The sequence below is a fragment of the Leptosomus discolor genome, chromosome 4 (assembly GCF_034619465.1).
Source record: "Leptosomus discolor isolate bLepDis1 chromosome 4, bLepDis1.hap2, whole genome shotgun sequence".
NCBI lineage: Eukaryota > Metazoa > Chordata > Aves > Leptosomiformes > Leptosomidae > Leptosomus > Leptosomus discolor.
In genome coordinates, this window is record NC_141394.1 from 19193384 (window position 1) to 19212113 (window position 18730).

Consider the following 18730-nt stretch of genomic DNA (forward strand, 5'->3'; position numbering starts at 1 on the left):
AAATTCTATCACAGGTGCCAATTTCACAAATAAGTGGCCACTGTTGAACTGGCAGGCATCCTACTTCCCTCATGTCAAGTTTGGTTATGCAAAAGACTAATCAAGATACCTATAGGGTACATAATTTAAGACGGGTAGGGTTTTGCTATCACCTGAAACTGGATGGCCCTAGAGTTTCAATTTTTGAAGGGGATTTGGCTTTCAGACAGTGCATTAACTGGTTTCCTCTCCAGTTCTGAAGGCAAGCACTTGACATGCACTGATTGGGTCACGTCCCTTTCTCCAGTACAGTTTCCTCCCTCGGCTGCCATAACTAAGTCGTGCTCTTTGTCAGTTTGTTTTTTGTCTTGGATGTGTTCCAGCTCATGGTTTTTACGCATTCAGTATGAGAGGCATTTAGGAGGGAAGGATCAAGGCCAGGTTCCTCAATCCTGTTTTATTAGGAAATGTTCATTTGGCAATCCTAACATCATTAAAAATTATTCTCAATAGGGTATACTCTGCCAACATATGACCTTTAGCTCTTAAGAAAAGAGTACAGAAAGCACCACAAAAGTAGGTAATTCTATAATCAGTTCAGATAGTTGACAGATAATAAGATAAAGCTCTCTTGCATTTAAGCATGGCATTTACAAAGCTGGAGTAACACTTCAGGTGGCTGCCCTTGTGTCTTGATTTGTCTGCTGTTAAAGCTGATATCCTCTCAACACTCCCCTCTAGGAGGAAAACAAATACTATCACTTAGATGTGTAGGTTGGTAATTAACATGTTGATCAGAATCACTGCAAACGCTTCTGCAAGTGTCACCTACTCAGCTCAGATGTGCTGATCACTTGCCTTACAGCAGCACAGAACAGTATCTGAACTCAGTATTTTGAACTCCCCTGTGTTTTCTCATCTTACTGATTCATATACAGGGGATATTTCCTATCACTTTTAATATTTTTGTGTCATGTTCAAGGAAAAGAGTTGAAAGCTAGACACAAAAGAAACCTGTCATTTTTGATCTAATGAGAAAATGCCTTATAGATTTTAGTGGCAGAGAGAATACACCAACATTTTTATGGCAATAAAATTTTTGATTATCTGGGGTGCACTTGTGATGACTTCATATAGCTCTATTGATTAATATCTAAAAATTCTGGGAAGGTAATGTTCAAGTACATGGAGAACTACATTGATCTGCCTTAACTACATAAACAAGGAAGTTATTTTAGTCTCAATTTACACTTTGTATACAACCATTCAAGGGAGATCAGTATTTATGACAATTCATTAGAATGCAGTTAACTTTTATTGTGCAGACCAGAAAAATGCAGTCACCAACCCACCACTACATCAATTTTATGAAATCAGTTAACAAAATTATTGTAAAAAATAATTTCTGATGAACACACGGAAACAAGTTGTACAGCTCTCCCATGTTCCTGTATTGATAGGACAAAATGGCATTGAACCATTATACTCAGTAACTCAAGGACAAAGCCACTTCTGTTGCTTAGGGGAATAAAAATATTCCTGTTTTCTCCCCCAGTCCAAAACCCGATATTGGTTTATACCAAAAAAAAAAAAAACAAACCCTCACTTGGAGTTACGGCAGAAGTTCCACATTCTTTACTCTCTAACTTTGATACGTAAGTACCTGATAGAGCTATCCTACTGGCATGTACACAACTCGAAGTACTGCTTGGCTCCTTCCAAGTTGTTTTAGCTTGCCAGCATACTAAGCTTAATCTTCTGGTTCCTCATAATGTGCATACCCACTAGCATAGGTCCTTCCTAAATTCAAATTGCTGAATACATCTGTGGTCTCAGTATCAGAATCCTTCCCTCCATCATTGTCATCTTCATCATCATCTTCTGCTTCATATTCATCATATTCATCCTCATGGTCACCTGCATCTCCAGCCTTGCTGGAGGAGAGGCTCTTCCAGTAGGCATCATAACCAGAAGCTCCATCTGCATCTTCACCTCCAGTCTGTCGGCCAAACTTCAAAGAGCGTGCTGCGGGCAGAGAAAAATCATCATGTTCTCACCCCTCAACAGCAATTTGAGCAGAGCATCTGACATTTCTTTTCTGTCCTTTTTCACTACCCAGCAAAGCATACAATGTTAGACAAACTTTTTCTAAATCTGACATTTTCAAATTTAATCCTTGCTCTGACAGAACCTTTCTCCTACACAGTCTGTTCCCCAGCAGCCAAGTTTATACCAACAATACCTGCCCCTGGAGTATGACTTGGGTTTTAGGATTAAACCTTGGGTACTCTAGCCGTGAAAACCTGTCATCGGATGTGCTTCACAGTCACAGTATGTACTGTGATTTACTCAAGAGTGGTTGAGGTAGATTGTATGCATGTCATCAAATCACACTTTGAAATTCATTAGCCAGCTTCTTGTAGATGAAACAAAGGCTTAAGCAGTGATTATTTTTTTTTGCAATTTTTTCCATAACTAAAATCTCAAACTAAATAAAAGCTTTCACTGTATTAGAATCGATTAATGATTAAGAATGAGAGACTGCTGAATTCTAGAACTAAGAAACACAAACTTTTTCCCAAAACAAAGGCAGCAAAGCTTCGCAAAACAATTGAAAGTAACTGGACTTTACTCTGTTCCTATGCAGAAAAGTAGTCACCAATGGTACTTGTAGTGCTTGTTAGCTAGAGAAGCAGTCTTACTTGACATGCTCAGATCCTTTGTCTGCTGAGTTTCATGGCCACATTTAGGGCAGGGAGGCTCTTTTCCCTTCTCCTGCTTGAAAACCTTACTTCGCACGTGATCGTCACAAAAACAAGCCTGTGGGATGAAAGGAGAACAAAAAGGCTAAATGTTTTAATCATAGAAGCATACTCTTCAAGAAGCAAGCCAAAAGGTGTCTAAGAGCAGCAGGGTTTTCTGGTTGGCATTAAAACTTAATGAGCTCTATCTGCAGTGGAAAGTAACATACTCAAGGACTGGGCTATAGTGCTGCACACAAGGAGCCTGGCAAACTTTGGTTTATGTTGACAAGACTGAATAAAATACAACCGGAGACGTATGCCAGAACATGCAGTGACCTGAGTGCAAGAATTAGAGATTGACACTTCATGTGTTGAGTACCAGGGTGCCAGTGAAGGCATCTGGAGAAAGGAACAATTTGGAATGATTTGAAATCAATGCCATGGGAGACTGCAGGGAAAAACAAGGAGGGTAAGAGGAGTGAGAGCAGGCAACAAACCAGCACCTGGAGAAATCTGGGCAATGCTGATGATGCAGGTGGAACTTCTTATACAAAATCACTTCCAAGAGTGTAAAACCAAAAGCCTGATGTCAACAAATTAGCCTGTGCATGGGTAAAACTGCATTAGCTGTGGAGATTATTTCTGTTGGATCCAGGCTGCAGTCTTTTCTGGTCAGATTATCACTTGACTGTCTTTTTAAATTTTCTTAGTTCTGTGCTGGATCAAAATATATTTCAAAGCCTTGGATTCTGTTCAAGACCACAGATTTGTTCTGTGTTGTTTTCTTAAAAGGCCCAAACATGGTACAGCCCCAGTTTAAACACAGAGGGCTGGATAAAGTAAAGATCACCTCACCTGGCATGAGGATGCACAACACTGGCTAGTGGTTAACAAGCAAGCACAGATAAAAGCCCTTTTGTCCCCTATAAGTCTGCCCCAGGCTTCAGAAACTAATACAAAAAGTATGAGTGGGGTTTTTTTAATGATATAGGCGAAGACATGACAAGGCTTGATACCAGCCTTGGAGGCTAAAGAGAACAAGTCTAAAATCATAGCTTCTTGCAACTGTCTTTACCTTACAACGCAGGCAGGAATGCTGCCCAAGCCTGTTACAGGAAACACCTGTGGGAGAAAAATCAATATATAAAATTCGGTACTCAGAAACTGCAGATCTGCGAAGTTTTTTAAGACCTTGTAAAAGTATGTAATAATGTAATTGAGGCATTTACTTCTAATTCTAACACAACTGCACTTTGGAAATGCAAATCAGTCATTTTACCATACAGTACCACTTTACTAGATTTTTTTCCCAAGTCTAAGCCTCATTGCATTAATGTAGTTTGACAGAAAAAGTAAAAGTTGAGGAGGGGAAAAACACTATTTCTTGAGTTTCCAAACTGTTTAAAACCAGAAGCTTCAGAACTTTCTCAACTTGGTATTGAGAAATCATCTTGCTATTCCTTTTCTCACAATGTTAAAAGGAGTGCTAGCATCTTACAACCACTTTAATAATTCCATGGCAGCATTTAATACCTTTAGCTCATTTAAATAGGATGTGAGAACACCTAAAGTTTGCAAACTTCCAAACGTAGAACAGTCTTTTTTGTTCTGCGTTTTTGTCACGTCCTCTGGAACTTTACTTTACTGCACACAACTTCATACAAAAAATCTGTGTTAAAGAATTGTAGCTGGCACATAGGCTGTAAAGAGCAGATTCGGTGCTTAAAATCTAACTTGCCTGGAAGCTTCAAACTGGTTCCTTTACTCCACTAGAGGGAGCACAGTAAAGGCAACTACACAAGAACTAGCACCAACACAAAGCTAGGTGAATGGCTAACACTCCTCACAAAGCAGTAATATGTATTTTATCAGTCCCTGTGCAAGTACTCATTCCCTTCCACCTTGCCTTACCCCTGTGACAACAAAGTTTTTGAATTTAAGTAATAAATGTCACAAGGTCTCCAGATGAGCAACATAGCCACAGGACTTCATGCTTGATCATGCGTTTAAAGCTGGCACTGGAAATGCTAATGCATGTATATTCGAACATTCCTGGAGTAACTGCACTTGAAAAAACTGCTCTCAGATAGTGATGGAAAGTAACAGTACCTTTTTCACAGCTAGAATGGGATTTAGACTACAATTGCATGACCGCATTTAAAGTTCATGCATTCTGTAAAAGTTCAGGTTTTATAATCTTGTTACCACACACTGACAAAAATCCTGCTGCTCCACCAAGACTGCACTGTGCCACAAAACACTGAACACAGTGAAAAACCTCAAAAAGCAATTTCTTTATTCAGGGTGTGACACCACATCTGTGAATTAAAAGCTTCCAACAATCACTGGAAAAACATTCCTGTGGAACAGCTGTCGCTGCTTCAATATTGCTATGCAGGAAGATACTCTGGCAGAATACATCAAGGGAAGCTAATCAAGGCTTAGAAAATAGCTGGCTCGGAAAAAAAGGATGGGAGATGAAAAGGAGATAAGAGATTTCTAAAGACACAGACTGTAACACTGAAATCAACAAATATTCTGAATTGGAAGAAATCAATTAGGACAAGAGATTAGTCAGTTCTGAAGAAAAGTCTTATACATGATAAAGAGCACCCTGAATTTCTATAATAAGGACTGAAAGAGTTATGATAGTTAAAATCCATGTACACAAGTTTTGGAAGGGACAAACACTTGTCTCATGGGATAAACCAAATAGTAGTTAATGGTGGGTAGAAAAGAAATACTTCTACAAAAGATTAGTTATTCTAAACATGCACAGTCTTGGTTTGTTGGTTTCTTTTTTTAAAACTTTCCTTGAAGCTTCCCCTGTTTCAGCCAGAGATGAGTAGAGGACTAGCAAAGTCAGGTGTGACTATCATCTCCTCCTACAAATACCAGCTTCAGTTTTGTCCACACAATTAATCAAAGTTCAAAAGGACACAAAGTCTTCAGCTACCTGTTCTTCACTCAGTAAAAGTGGATGTTTGCTACATCTACTGACACACATGTCCACAGTCCACTGGTCAGTGAAGAAACCGAGTTCACGCTCTGGATGAACACTACTTTTGTTACTTCCTTCCATGCTCACACTGAATCAGACAATGACTGCTTCCTGAGTCATGGTCTTCCTCAGAAGTTAGAGCTTTTGCAAAATCAACAGATGCTAAACCTTCACCAACATACAGGCCATCCACAGCAACCTGGGAAAGCTGAGCCAGACTAACACAGGTGGTATTATTTAGGGCAGCTGCTTTCCATGAGGAACAGGTATCTAGAAATAGCTCATCATATGGTCAGAAGAGTGGAAGAGAGCTTGCTCTTGCCTGCAGAGCTTTGTGGAGTAAAAAAGCAGCATTAGCAGTTCCAGCAGTTTTGCTGCAGTCCTGGCCACTACCAACGCTGCAACTTTAGAGACTGCTGGCTCCTGCAAAGGCAACTTCCCATGGGAGGCCTGTAAAAGCCAGGCAGGGAAACAACTGCCATGTACAATCTGGCATGGAGGAAGGTCAGAGACAAAAGCTCTAGCCTAGATAACTGGAGATCAAGAGCAAGCACATAGGAAACAGGCCCTTTCCTCTAGTGGTGGTACAAGCTATTTGGAAAAGGTGATGGAGGGTATTCTAGAGCACAGAGGAAGCAATGGCAGAGTCTGGTTAGGCTGTGGTGAAAGGGACTATGAATAACTAACTTACATTTAAAAGTCTCTGCTTCCAGAACTTGGCAGCTGGCTTGATGTTCAAACTGGTCATCTTCACAGAGGAAATTGTGGCAAAAAGAGCAGGCGAATATTCTGCCTCCTAAAAGATTCACCAAGGCAAAACAATCAGCAATGGGCATAGCCATCAAGTTCTGCTTTGCAAACAATTTAGGCAGTAGCTTTGACTGAAGAGCAGTTCTCTCTTGACACAAATGCTTCAACAAAGTCCTGAATTGGACACTGCCATCCATTATTACACTGAAAAACACCATCTATCCTACAATACAAGGAAGCATGTATAAACATAAAGCCAGCATTAGTTCTAGTCCTTTTCTTCATTTTATTTCAACTATGACATTAAGTATTTTTCTTAAATCAGATCACATTCTCTCTCATCCAGTCTCCTTCCCTCCCACCCCCTCACCTCTGATGCACACCTGAAATAAACACTTTAAAGGATTCCACCAAGGGAGATCAGTACGGTTTGCAAAGCAATTGGGAATCCAAATACCTGTACTAGTGCAGATGAACAGAGTGGGAATGGCAGAAAATTGTTTGTTAACAATCTGATGCAGTGCTTAATTACGTGAAGCATTCAGCTGACAGGACAGTTAATACTTTAGATTACACAACCACCCCTGAGCTGAGCACCGTATGTTCTTGAGCAGGTCGTTTATGCTTCCCAATGCATAAGGTCTATTTTTAAAATGTGGAGAATGCCTTGCTTTGAACAAACATACTGCAAGGATTATAAATGAAGATTAAAAATGTTAAGAATACAGGTACAACAATTTATGCAATGTGAGGAGAAAAGTATTGTTTAGATTTTCTTATTTTCAAGTGTGAGCAACCTACCGTGGTCCCAGACACTTCTTTCGCACTCAATACATTCTGCATCTGCGAGAGGGCAGATACACGCGTGTGTGCTGAGACACTTCCTCCCATGACACACCCAAGCTTCACAGAAATCACAGATTGCACCCTGCAATTACAGAAAGGTATCATCTTGGGAGTGCTGGTTGACAGCCAGCTGAACATGAGCCAGTAGTGTGCTCAGGTGGCCAAGAAGGCCAATGGCATCCTGGCCTGTATCAGCAATAGTGTGGCCAGCAGGAGTAGAGAGGCGATCGTTCATTCCCCTGTACTCGGCTTTGGTGAGGCCACACCTCAAGTGCTGTGTCCAGTTTGGGGCCCCTCTCTACAAGAAGGACATTAAGGTGCTGCAGAGGGCACAGAGGCGGGCTGCCAAGCTAGCGAAGGGTTTGGAGCATGTTCCGCATGAGGAACGGCTGAGGGATCTGGGGCTGTTTAGCCTGGAGAAGGCTGAGGGGTGACCGTATCACTCTCTACAAGTACCTGAAAGGAGGTTGTAGTGAGGTGGGGGTCAGTCTCTTCTCCCTAGTAACAAGCAACAGAACATGGGGAAATGGCCTTAAGCTGCACCAGGGGAGGTTCAGGCTGGACATGAGGAAGAATTTCTTTACTGAAAGGGTTGTCAGGCATTGGAACAGCCTGCCCAGGGAGGTGGTGGAGTCACCCTCCCTGGAGGTGTTTAAGAGACGGGTAGAGGTTGTACTTAGGGATGTGGTTTAGTGGTGTTGGTAGAGCTGGGACAAAGGTGGGACTCTACCGTCTTGAAGGTCTCTTCCAACTGAAACTGTTCTATGATTCTATGATCTGCGATACCTAGAGAGAGACTCTTATTCAATAGCCCTGAATGCATCCAAGTATGCATTCTCTCTGCAGGTTCATTCCAGTTGAGCCAGAGAGGATGAACTGCATTTGTATTCTTATCAAGGTGCTGCACAGTTCATCTTGTTCGATACTCATTTCTGCAGGATTAAATATGATACAAAATAACTTGCTTTTCTTCCTTTCTGTTTTTTGGGGGGGTTTTTTATACTTTCCATCTTAAAACTTATGCATGAAAACTGCGTCCTCCACCTGAAGCCTGAGATCTATAAATGATGATAATGTTCTGGAAAAAATGCAATTTCAAAAAAGACCTGAAAAATGCCATTAGATTCTTACAGCTGAAATCACTCATTCGAATTTTAAATCCTGCTATATTAGAACACAAGCTCCACAGAGAACAAAGATCAAATAACTCATTAGAAAACAGACTCTTTAACTTCCATTTTGGTTAAACAACAAGATCTACATGTCAACTATCCCTTAATTTTAGCATTTAAGAAGCTTCCTCAGTCCATATGTAACAAACTACTGTGTGTTACATGCACACAAAACTAATAAAACAATGGTGAATACAAATTAATTGTTGATGAAAATACTGCATCACCAAACACAGGGAGTGAGTTTAGGAACTTCAGACTGGAAAGGCCAACTATGTTACTGAGAAAAGCTGACTGCCAACTGGAAGCAGAAACAGGACAGAGGTTTTAGTCTATACAGTATTTAATCCAGAGGCTACAATACGTCAAACTTTGCCTTCCAGAATGGAGTAACTAACTTGCCCTTCTAAGAACAAAAATTCAAAGGCGAGAAGGTATGACTACCTCTGCTAAGAGCCAAAATTATTTATTTATTTTTTTATATAACTAAAATTCTGCCCTAATGCAATACTGAGAAGACCGCATCAAAAGTCCTCTGGTTTCTACAGAATGATCCCAGATTTTAATGGAGGCTGGGAATTGGCTACAGGGCACGTACGCTGCAGCGCTGTTAATGCATGTGCTTAGGGCCTGCCGCCAACGCAGATCTGTTAGCATCCAGGACATGTATCAGAGTTTGCAGGAGCTGAAACTAAAAATGCAAAATTTGGATTTCCTGTGTAAGGGAAAAATCAGTTTGTGATGGTAAGACGAGAAAAAAACCTTGGCATGATACATGGTATCATTCCACGAACTTTTTTCAGAAAGATTTTCAGCGAATAACCTCAAAGGGCAAAAACAGGCTGTAATTTTGTATACATACCACCATTGCTAGTCCAGTACTGTACACACCAGCATGTTTTATAACACAGTCTGAAGACTTCATCATGCATTTGGTTTTTCCTGGTTTAAAAAAAAAGGCAAGCAACCATAAGACAACTATATAAAAAGAAAATTAGAATGAATGTTCATATAAGAGCCATACTTCAACCAAATGCCTGTGCTTAATTGTAAATCTAGGTAAAAATAATGCAAATGTCTCCAACCTGCAACCCACCCTCACATCTCCCTTAGATCAAATTATTGTCTGTTTTCAGCCAAAATCTCTTACTCCAGCACTGAGATAAAGCCGCAACGTGTTGTCTTGCTCTATGTTTTGAGGCATTGGCAAGAATTTCAAACATCAAAACAAACCAAAGGACAAAATTAAGGTGAAAGTCAAGCAGTGATACTTAAAAAGCTACATTTAAAACTGCTGATAGTTCTATCCCACCATAAAAGCAGCATGTGCTGTGTGCAAGACTGAGGCCCTCTGAAAGAAAGCATGTGCATCTGATGATCTGATTACTTACAGGTACTTGAATACTTGTTTTTTTCATGGTTGATGTTGTGTTGGTTCTTTCTTTTTTAAAACCATGTAAGAGATTACTTCCTAGACAAAATAATTCCCTTTAAATGCAGGGGATGCGTGGGAGAAAAAGCTACAGTCTGCACTTAAAAGTCATTCTGACCTAAGGAAGCAGAGTGGCAACTTCCCCTTCCTCCTTGCCTCTGACGTAAATAACTCTACCAGAAAGATCCACACTCTGTATGCAGTTATACAAGCACAAACATCTTGTAGTTAGCCCAGGCTACTGCAAAGGAGCTTTACTGCTGATTTAAACTGCCCAGCCACAGCCCCCTCTGCTGTCTGTTATGGCCTACTCAGAGGCTTCCGGAAATGCTCTGTATTTGCAGATCCCAACAAAGGCACTGGAAGCTGCAGATGTCAGCAGCTCTGAGAGTCAAACTACAATACAGCCAAATTGCTTAATGACAAATTGAAAATCTGAAAGAATTTGTTGAAGCAATAAAACAACAAAATTCACCTCAAGTATGAAACGATTATCAACATCCCCTGCAAGTATGAAGCTGGTTTTTTAAAAAAAAAAAAAGGGCATTTTAGCCTGATTCACAGACGAGTTCTGCCACTAGGCGTCCTTCTCTTCTGATTTCAAAGCATTAGCCCTCTAGCACATATAAATCACATGAGCAGCAGATTCCATTGCAAAATCATGCAAGATGAACAATGGTACTGTTGCTTTAACTGATATTAAACTGATCAGAAATCATATCATCCCTAAAGAGCAGTATTTGCTGGCAGTCGGAGCATTTTTAACTTTGCTGTTGTTATTAACCAATACACCACGCTGTCAATCCAGGGAAACGTTCAGTCAGATGTTCTCTATCCTAAAACACAGTGAGATGAATCCTTCCAAAGATCAGCTACTGAAGACAAGCCCATAACGCAGACTTGCACACCTTTGGGGGTCAGAGGCATGGGCATCAGTGCATGATCAAGCAAGTTCTCTTCTGAAGGAGGATACTCAGAGCACATTTAAAAGAACCTGCTCCAAAAATCACAAAGGTACTTTAAGACAAAGGCACTCTAACTGCTGAGAGTTTAACACCACAAATGGGACTGTGGATAGCGTGTTTTTGTTCATTATTTCTACTTACCACATTGTGCACAAATAGGTAATTTTTGAACAGAGTTACAGAAGTAGCAAAAAGCTCTATTCTTCTGTCGTCTAGACACGTGGAGGGGGGAAAAAAAAAGGCAAGCAAGCATTAAAAAAAGACCTGTAAAATGTTTTAAACCAATTAATATTAAACTACTGGTTTTAGATGGGGAAAAAAAACCTTACCTTTGGCATTTATCACATTCCTAAAGAAAAGAAATAAAATACTGGTAATTATTTTTATTCTAGGTAAAAATATATAAAATTTACACCCCACAGGGGTCTGAATTAAGTTCTGAATAGGAAGCAAACTTTTTATTCAAGTATTATACCTCTGACGCAAATGTAACCTTAAATATAAAGGAAGAATGGTAGGAATAATGACATTCTAGTGGCATTAAATACAGTCAATGCATTATCACTGGTTTTACATGATTTAAAATCAAGCACTGTAATATAAAATATTTTAGGTTATTTTACCATTGAAGCATTGCAAGGATGTTTGGCTAAATCTATGTTGGCTCTTGAAGCTCTTATCTGCTTTTCACGTTCACGACGGTTCTCCGCCTTCTTACGAGCACCAGTCTTCTTTTTAGGCATTTTTCACTATCTGTGGGGAAAAATAAAAGGTATGTAATGAACACACACAAAACTATGTATGTAAATACATGGATACATGTGATACACCCAGCACTAAAACTAGATCTTGGAGTTCCCATGTTAACTGTGCCTCATCTCCATTCATTTCCTCTTCTGAAAGTTTCTCTTCAAGCATAGAATAAGGGGCCAGTCCCATAGGAAGAGTCATGTGACAAACCCTGAAGAATCTTGTGATCTAGAAAGGACTTTGCTGTCTTAAACTTTGCACTTAACTATCTTTGAAGTGGTATGTCTTAAAAAAAAAAAAAAACCTGCTATGTTTTATAGGTCTGTTTGTCATGGGCCTCTGGTTTTGGTTTGCCTTGTCTATTTGATAAGGACAATATTCAGTTACTTTTTTTCCTTTACTTCTCTCTTCTCATGCTCACTAACTACTTCAGTCCATTGAAAAGCATTCTTCAGGTGAGCGAACCGTGGTGTGCTGCAAAAATACAAATTTCACACTTCATGGAGGCTTAGAAAGCAAAATGTCGTTATATAGATTTGAGAGCTGTGATAAAGAGATGTTTGTACTGCTTGTTTTATCATTCTAGCACATCATCAATAATGGAGAGATGAGCATGTGTTGCTTTGAGGACACCACTGTTTCCAAAGAAGGGTTTCCACTAATTTAATTCCATCTGGTTCAACACGTGTCTATTTTAACATTCTGGTAGGGAACCAATGCAATACAGTGGTGAGACCATCAGGCAATCAATCAGACCACTGGTCTCTTGTCATCTCCACAATGAACTGTGCAGTACTCATATATGCTTACTTTACTCTGTGTTTATAATAAATTAGGCAAGTATTACCCTGACTTCATGAAATGGACAACTAAGAGATTAAAGGTGTGATCTGATGTTAGAATTTCTCTTGTCAACACTGGCACTCAAGATAGACACCCTTCCTTATGCTCCACCTTTCTCATCCCCTCATTTCTGCTGATATAACTATTGCTGGCATCATATTCTAAACTAGACCCAGCTTAAAAACAAAACCAAAAGAACACCAAACCAACAAGCACCCAGATTAGCACAATCTGATGGTGGAAGACAGTGAAAGGGGCAGCAGGGGTATTTGCTTAGTAAGCATGGGAATAAGAAAGCAGCTAAGGAAGAGGCAAGGACCTCTCCACTCACCAAAAAATTGTCTTATTGAATTTAGTTCTAAAAAAATACTCCCAAGTCTACAGCCCAGGTGGACACACTTCTTCATGCTGTAGCTACCAAACCACACTTCCTTGCAGATGACAAGATGGCTGAATTTTTTGAAGTGTTTAGCTCTTATTTTGTACTTCACCACAGTGCTTCTGTTTTGAAAATCTGGCCTCTCCAGCAAGTTGCCCCAACATACACTGCACTGTACAACTAACCCACAGTTCTTTTAGCTACAGGGACACCTAACAGTGCTCCTTGCTCTGCCTCCGATTTCTAAAACTGCAGAAACACACTTTCAAACAATCAATAACTGAGATCCAAGCGCCATCTTAAAAATTTCAGTCTCCACTTAAGGAATTTGAAGAAAATCACTACAAACTTGGGGCTAGGCAGAAACCAGCCCACATGATGGGACAGCCCTCCCCAGGCAAGGTTCTGCTGATGCCAGTAGGTCTATGGGTGGATAGTGGGGCCATTGGCCTGAAGAAATGGGAAGCACCTGCTTCCCCCAGCCTCATCCCTAACTCCAAGCAAGATATGTAGACATGTATGCCAGCATCTATACGGAGAGCTGCAGCATCAACAGGCAGTGAATTGTGGCAGCTTAAACTTGGAAGAAAAATTAGTATCTTCATTCAAAATGTCTTATAAAATAAACCAAACAATCCTAACTTTCCCAAAGAAATATATTGTCCTGACCAAATACTAAAATTTTGTTTTGATAGCATACATAAATCAGTTTTCTCATCCTGTAGCATTTCACATCGTATTTATATTGTATTAGTGTCATATTTTGTAGTCAAAATCGTACTGCTGAGCTGCCTGCTGGCAACTGTCATTATTCTAGAGTGTGACATTCCTGACTCTGGGAGTCCAATATAAGGTTGCACACTAGTTTTCAAACTTCTCAAATGCTGATTTAACAACAGAATCTAATGGTTAGTATTTATACCTTGATTTCTTCACATTACCTCATAATCGAAAGCACAATGACAAACTGTTTTCATGAAAAACACTGCCTCAATGACTACTGATGGCACAGATTATGAGAAATCTTTAAGACGTTAGTGTTTAGAAAGTTGCACTAAACTAAACAACAACAAAACTGCAATGTCGGGTCCTTCTAACAAAGCTATCAAGTCAATCCAAGCTTTCAAACACCATCCAATAAATAACAACATCCTATAGATCAATATTCTATCACACTTTCCCTGTGATCTTCCACTTAAGATGTTTGTTGTCTTTGCCCTAGTTCTAAACTTTTAGGGAATTTACCATCTTTTAATTTTCTGGCTAGAGCTTAACAGTGTTACAATGCCAGAAACTACAATAGCAAAAACTTTGTTTACCTGCATTTCCTTTCAAATCAGAGTATCTCACCTTTTAAAAGCACTAATCAGTGTATAAAATGCCTCTGCAGTATGTTCCACCTCCATTTTTGGCAACACTTCTGTAATCTGAGGCTGATGGATGACCGAAAGATGTATTTAGGCACCACACCACCATTACCAAATGCTCAGACATAAAAACCCAGTGGAATCTGTCTACAGTCCAGCTCCCCTGCAGAATGCATGGGAGAGAAAAGTACCCCTGGAGCACCCAAAACAACAGGTCCAGTTATCAAGGAAATGCCTACAGTGAGCTACTCAATTAAGATCTACCTGCCAGAAAGATCATGTGAACTTTTTGCTTAAACAGAGGCTTTTTGCTGAAGGCAGGGACTTAGGGCCATGCTAGCACCCTCCTTTTCATTGGTGACGCTGTTGTTAGAGCAATTGCCCAGGACACAGTACGTCCATGCCTAATGCCCTCCTCAGGCCCAGAAGGTGTGACCCTACTCCCCTACAGAGCATCCGAGCTCCCGAACTGGGAGCAGTTCTGCACGAGGGGTTTTTCTCCAGTTGAAGTTGTCTACTCTGGAGCAAAATGCTCCAGCGACTGGGTCAGAGCAGAAGCAAGTATAACTCTGCAGCTTAATGGCTGGTGCTGTGGCACAGAAAGCACAGAGTTGAGATATTGGGAGGCAGTGTATGAGGTGTGCAGTAGTTCAAAGGAAAAGCCTTAAAATGTGTTGTGTGAGTATTGGGTCCCCAGCACTGTTTGTTTCATTCTGTTTCACCTCCTGTCCCTCACATGCTGCGTTATTTGGTAAGGTAAACACAGGCAAAGACAGCAGCTTCCACCACAGCTCCCAAGACTGCTTGTGTATTTTACCTGATGGTTGTAAAATACATAAACAATGTCTGGCATCTCAATGCTGTTGAGGTCATACCATGCCTATGCCATTTTTTCCCCTCTAAGACTGTCCTTGATGAGGTCCCAAAGACACGTGCTAAGTTTGCAGCAGACAGGAAAGCAGATCGCACCGGCAGATTTCTGGATCTTCTGTCCAGAGCCTGACATTCCCTTGCATTATATTATTTTATGTGACACACTAACCACTCCACTTTCACAAATATAACGAACAGCTGTTAAACTATTCATTGGGGGGGCAGGGGAACTGTCAGGTAACTCTTGTCACACCACCTAAATACTAACACCCAAAAGAGGCTTTCCATACTTTGAGGCTTCTTGTGCTTGACCATCAAATAGCTTCTACCTTATGCATATTCATTAAAAGAGGAATCACGGTAAATCTGCTGGGTCACATCTGATTCCGTTTAGAATTCAACAAAATACCACTTCACAAGCATTACACGAGATTGCAATATTAAAAAAAAATCTGTATTAGCAGTATTTTGTACTTTCATCGTACCAGTCCATGACTCCTCCCAATAACGAAACCATTTTCGAGGCACTGAGATGTCAGGGACCTACTCCATCTGTCCAGCAGCAAGGTGGCTCACCCTACCCTGCGAGCGCAGCCTCTGCGGGCTGCTGTGCTGGCCGGGGCCCAGATGTGCGGAGGTTTCCTCAGGCACCCTCTGACCCATTCCCTCCGCGGGAAACGCACCTCCTCCCCGCCGGGAAGGAAGGGCTGACCCCGCCGGGAAGGGAAGGGCTGCTGAGCGTGAGGCCGGCGGGCTCTCACGACCAGGTTTAAGGTGAAACGTAACCAGCAGGCTAGCTTTTCGAAAGACACACCTACACACGCATATCGGGGGGGGGGGGGTTCAGCTTTCAGTATTTTACCTTATTTTTAGCATTTTTACCTAGGCCCCCAAACCGTGCCCCGACGCGTTTCCAACCTGGATCGCCGCGCTCCCTGTTTCTCGGCACTGATCTCCGGGGAAGCCAGCGACCGCTTCCCTCGCTCACACGGGGCAGCCGCCGGGGGGGGGGGGGGGGGGGGGGGCGCGCCTCCGCCGCCGCCGCCGCCCCCTCAGCGCCCGCCTCTCTCCGGCGGCCGTGCGGAAGCCGGAAGCGGCGCGGGGCGGCGCGGGGCGGTGCGCTGCCCGCCCGGCCCCGCGCGGCGAAGCGGGAAGGTTCCGAGGGTCGCGGGGGCGCCCGCCCCCTTAGGCTGCTGTCCCCGGCGGGCAGCCGGTTTCTCCCGGTCTTCCCGTGCCGGTGGGAGGCCCCGCACGGCCAGGGAGCGAGAGGGTGGTCTCGGAGGCACGGCCGGGTAGGGGAGGCCGAAGGGGCAGGCGGGAAGTAAGCAGAGGGGGGCACTCGGGGAGCTGGGAAGGCCCCGGGCTCTGTCTGAGGGGAGTCAGGGAGGGAAACAAGTGCCAAAATAGCAAGTCAGCGCTTTCCCCTTGCAAAATGGCGATGTCCGCGGGTTGGCCATCGAACCAAGAAAGGGCAGGATTTCCACACTGCAGGGGAAGGTGTTGCCAAAGTTTTGGAAGGAGACATCATAAAACATGGTAAATGTATGGCTACCGAAGACAGCACTCTTAAGCAGGCGTAGTTAGCACCTCCATCTCGTGTAGTATTAAGCACTTGGTGTTGTAACACAAACTGCATTTGCATCGTCTTGGATTTAAAAAAAAAAAAAAAAAGCAGCCAGAACTGTTATGTCCACATGAATGTCTGCGTCTTCAAGAGCATTAGAAAAAAGTAATCTCATCTGGTGTTATTTTGGGGGTCCTGATTCACGTAATCTTTCACCTTACCTAAAATATGGTATTGGTTTCACCAGGGTTGGGGAATTGTTGAGAAAGTTTTTGTAAGCTGTTTGCATGAATGCTACTGTTCAGTTGTTGTTCTGCCCTCAAATTTTGTTTACTTTCATGGAGATCGCCCTGCAACTTTCACTTGACAGAGACCAACTGTTAGGGCATAGTAATTGCAACAATTAGTTGTGATTGTAATTGATTAGGGTTGGCACCTGAAAAGTTACCTCTGAAGTCTTTAAACAGTGACTCCATCTGTTTTCAGAATAAAGTATTGTTTAATCTTAATAGTAGAAATGTGATGTAGCTTAAAACGGGAAATAATATCTGTACCATAAAAAAGAAACAAAACAGTACACAGCTCTGTCTAGCCTGAGGTTATGCAAGTCATACTTTGTCACAGATGTACTTGCCTTTCAGAAGGAGAGTTCAGTCTGTTTCTCAGCAATTTCTGCTCATTTCCCAACTCAGCCACCTAGAGGTCTGTAACCTAGTGATGCTTGCTTGAGTTCTGCAAGAGCTGTGAGCTCTGGGGCTTGGTTTGGTTGGCACACGTGAAATATACTACATGAGGTGTGAAGGGTTATGAAGTATGTGGTGAAGACAGCTGTATGGACTTGCTGCTCCCTTTTCAATGTATCTACAATGACCCCTGGCTTAACACCTCCTCATAAATGGCATACAACACAAGCAGAAACGTAAAGATGTCTTTGATTCATTTTAATACGAAAAGTTCTTCCTACAAGCGTATTCATTGCTCTAGTGCATATTGCCTAGAAAACCCCTTGTGAAAATCACTAGATGATGTATCGTATAGATACCTAAATGAGGACGAGTGTAAGGATCATTGAGCAGTTACATTCCAGTGTATTTCACAGTCTTTTGCCTAGGAAGGGTGCAATACATATTTCATGTAAATAAGTCCTAGGGCACTGTTTTACTTCTTGTGTGCTTTGATCATCCATTCACTCAGGTGAGATGGGTGTATTGCTTCACATTGTACTTGGTCACGCACTTCTTACTGAAAGTTGGCCGCTGGTTATGGAACGTGATTTTGGCTTAACGAGAGAGGCAGGTGTTCACTGGCCGCTGCTGCCTTTCCAGGAAGACTTTTAACTTTTGTTATGCTTTTCCTTCAAGATGGAATCTTCACACCAGGTTAGTGAGACAGACAGAAAACAGCATTATTGTTTAAGACAGAAATTCCTGATGATCACTTAACTGGACATTTCTCCTTTGTGAGAAAGCACGTGGAGAAGTCGTTTTTAATTGTTGTCAGTAGCCATGGCTACATGCTATTTAACTAACAACCTAGGTAGAAAATACGATCTTTTGTGAGACCTTAGAGCTTTGTTGTGTCATTCTCACTTTTCATAATGAATGCCATTAATCAGTAATATTCATTTATTCTGGTCATGACCATTCTAGTCTGTTTTAGGCAGCCCTGAATGCAAGAACACTGAGAATAAATAATACAGCACTGGAAAAAAATACAAACAGAAAGTTTTCATCTATTTTAGAACAATTGTCCTAGTCAGCTAATCTACCTTCATGAACGAATGGAGCTGTTGACGAAAGGACTCATATACATGACATAATGATTGTCCTCTCATTTGAATGGGTATTTTTACATAAACACGTGAGTGAAAAAGAGGGCAAAATCCAGAAAAACCCCAAGGGGACAGGCAGGCAATAAGATTTTTATCTTAGGCTCATTCAAATGGCTTTTAAGCAGTTGTTTTATTTTATCCTGTGAAATTGTATCTGCCTCGATTATGTTCCAGAAACCACCCTCTAGATGGCAGGAGTTAGTCACTTCACTCATGAAGAGTAAAATACCTTAT

General features: G+C 41.6%; 1 protein-coding gene across 3 annotated transcripts; it reads right to left on the bottom strand.

The window, feature by feature from the left end:
• Positions 1-1275: 1275 nt before the first annotated feature.
• On the bottom strand, positions 1276-16079 carry NOAZFP (nucleolar atypical zinc finger). 3 transcript variants are annotated; one of them, XM_086463951.1, is made up of 10 exons: positions 16020-16079; positions 11513-11642; positions 11219-11238; positions 11031-11101; positions 9355-9434; positions 7276-7402; positions 6416-6520; positions 3799-3845; positions 2682-2799; positions 1276-2004 (listed from the first exon to the last, which is right to left on the bottom strand). In XM_086463951.1, the coding sequence occupies exons 2-10, from the start codon at positions 11630-11632 to the stop codon at positions 1730-1732; spliced, it is 963 nt and encodes a 320-aa protein (XP_086320077.1). In that variant the 5' UTR covers positions 11633-11642; positions 16020-16079; the 3' UTR covers positions 1276-1729. The 3 variants fall into 3 exon arrangements, with proteins under 3 accessions (XP_086320077.1, XP_086320078.1, XP_086320076.1); XM_086463952.1 differs by having other exon boundaries at positions 15984-16079; XM_086463950.1 differs by having other exon boundaries at positions 15964-16079.
• Between the last annotated feature and the right edge of the window lie 2651 nt (positions 16080-18730).

Bases quoted from the DNA above. Each gene is read 5' to 3' on its own strand.
- NOAZFP (XM_086463951.1), bottom strand. From the start codon at position 11,632: ATGCCTAAAAAGAAGACTGGTGCTCGTAAGAAGGCGGAGAACCGTCGT. The intron at 11,102-11,218 runs GTAAGGTTTTTT...CCACGTGTCTAG, and splicing joins GAATGTGATAAATGCCAAAG to ACGACAGAAGAATAGAGCTT. The intron at 3,846-6,415 runs GTAAGTTAGTTA...TTTCTCCCACAG, and splicing joins GGAAGCAGAGACTTTTAAAT to GTGTTTCCTGTAACAGGCTT.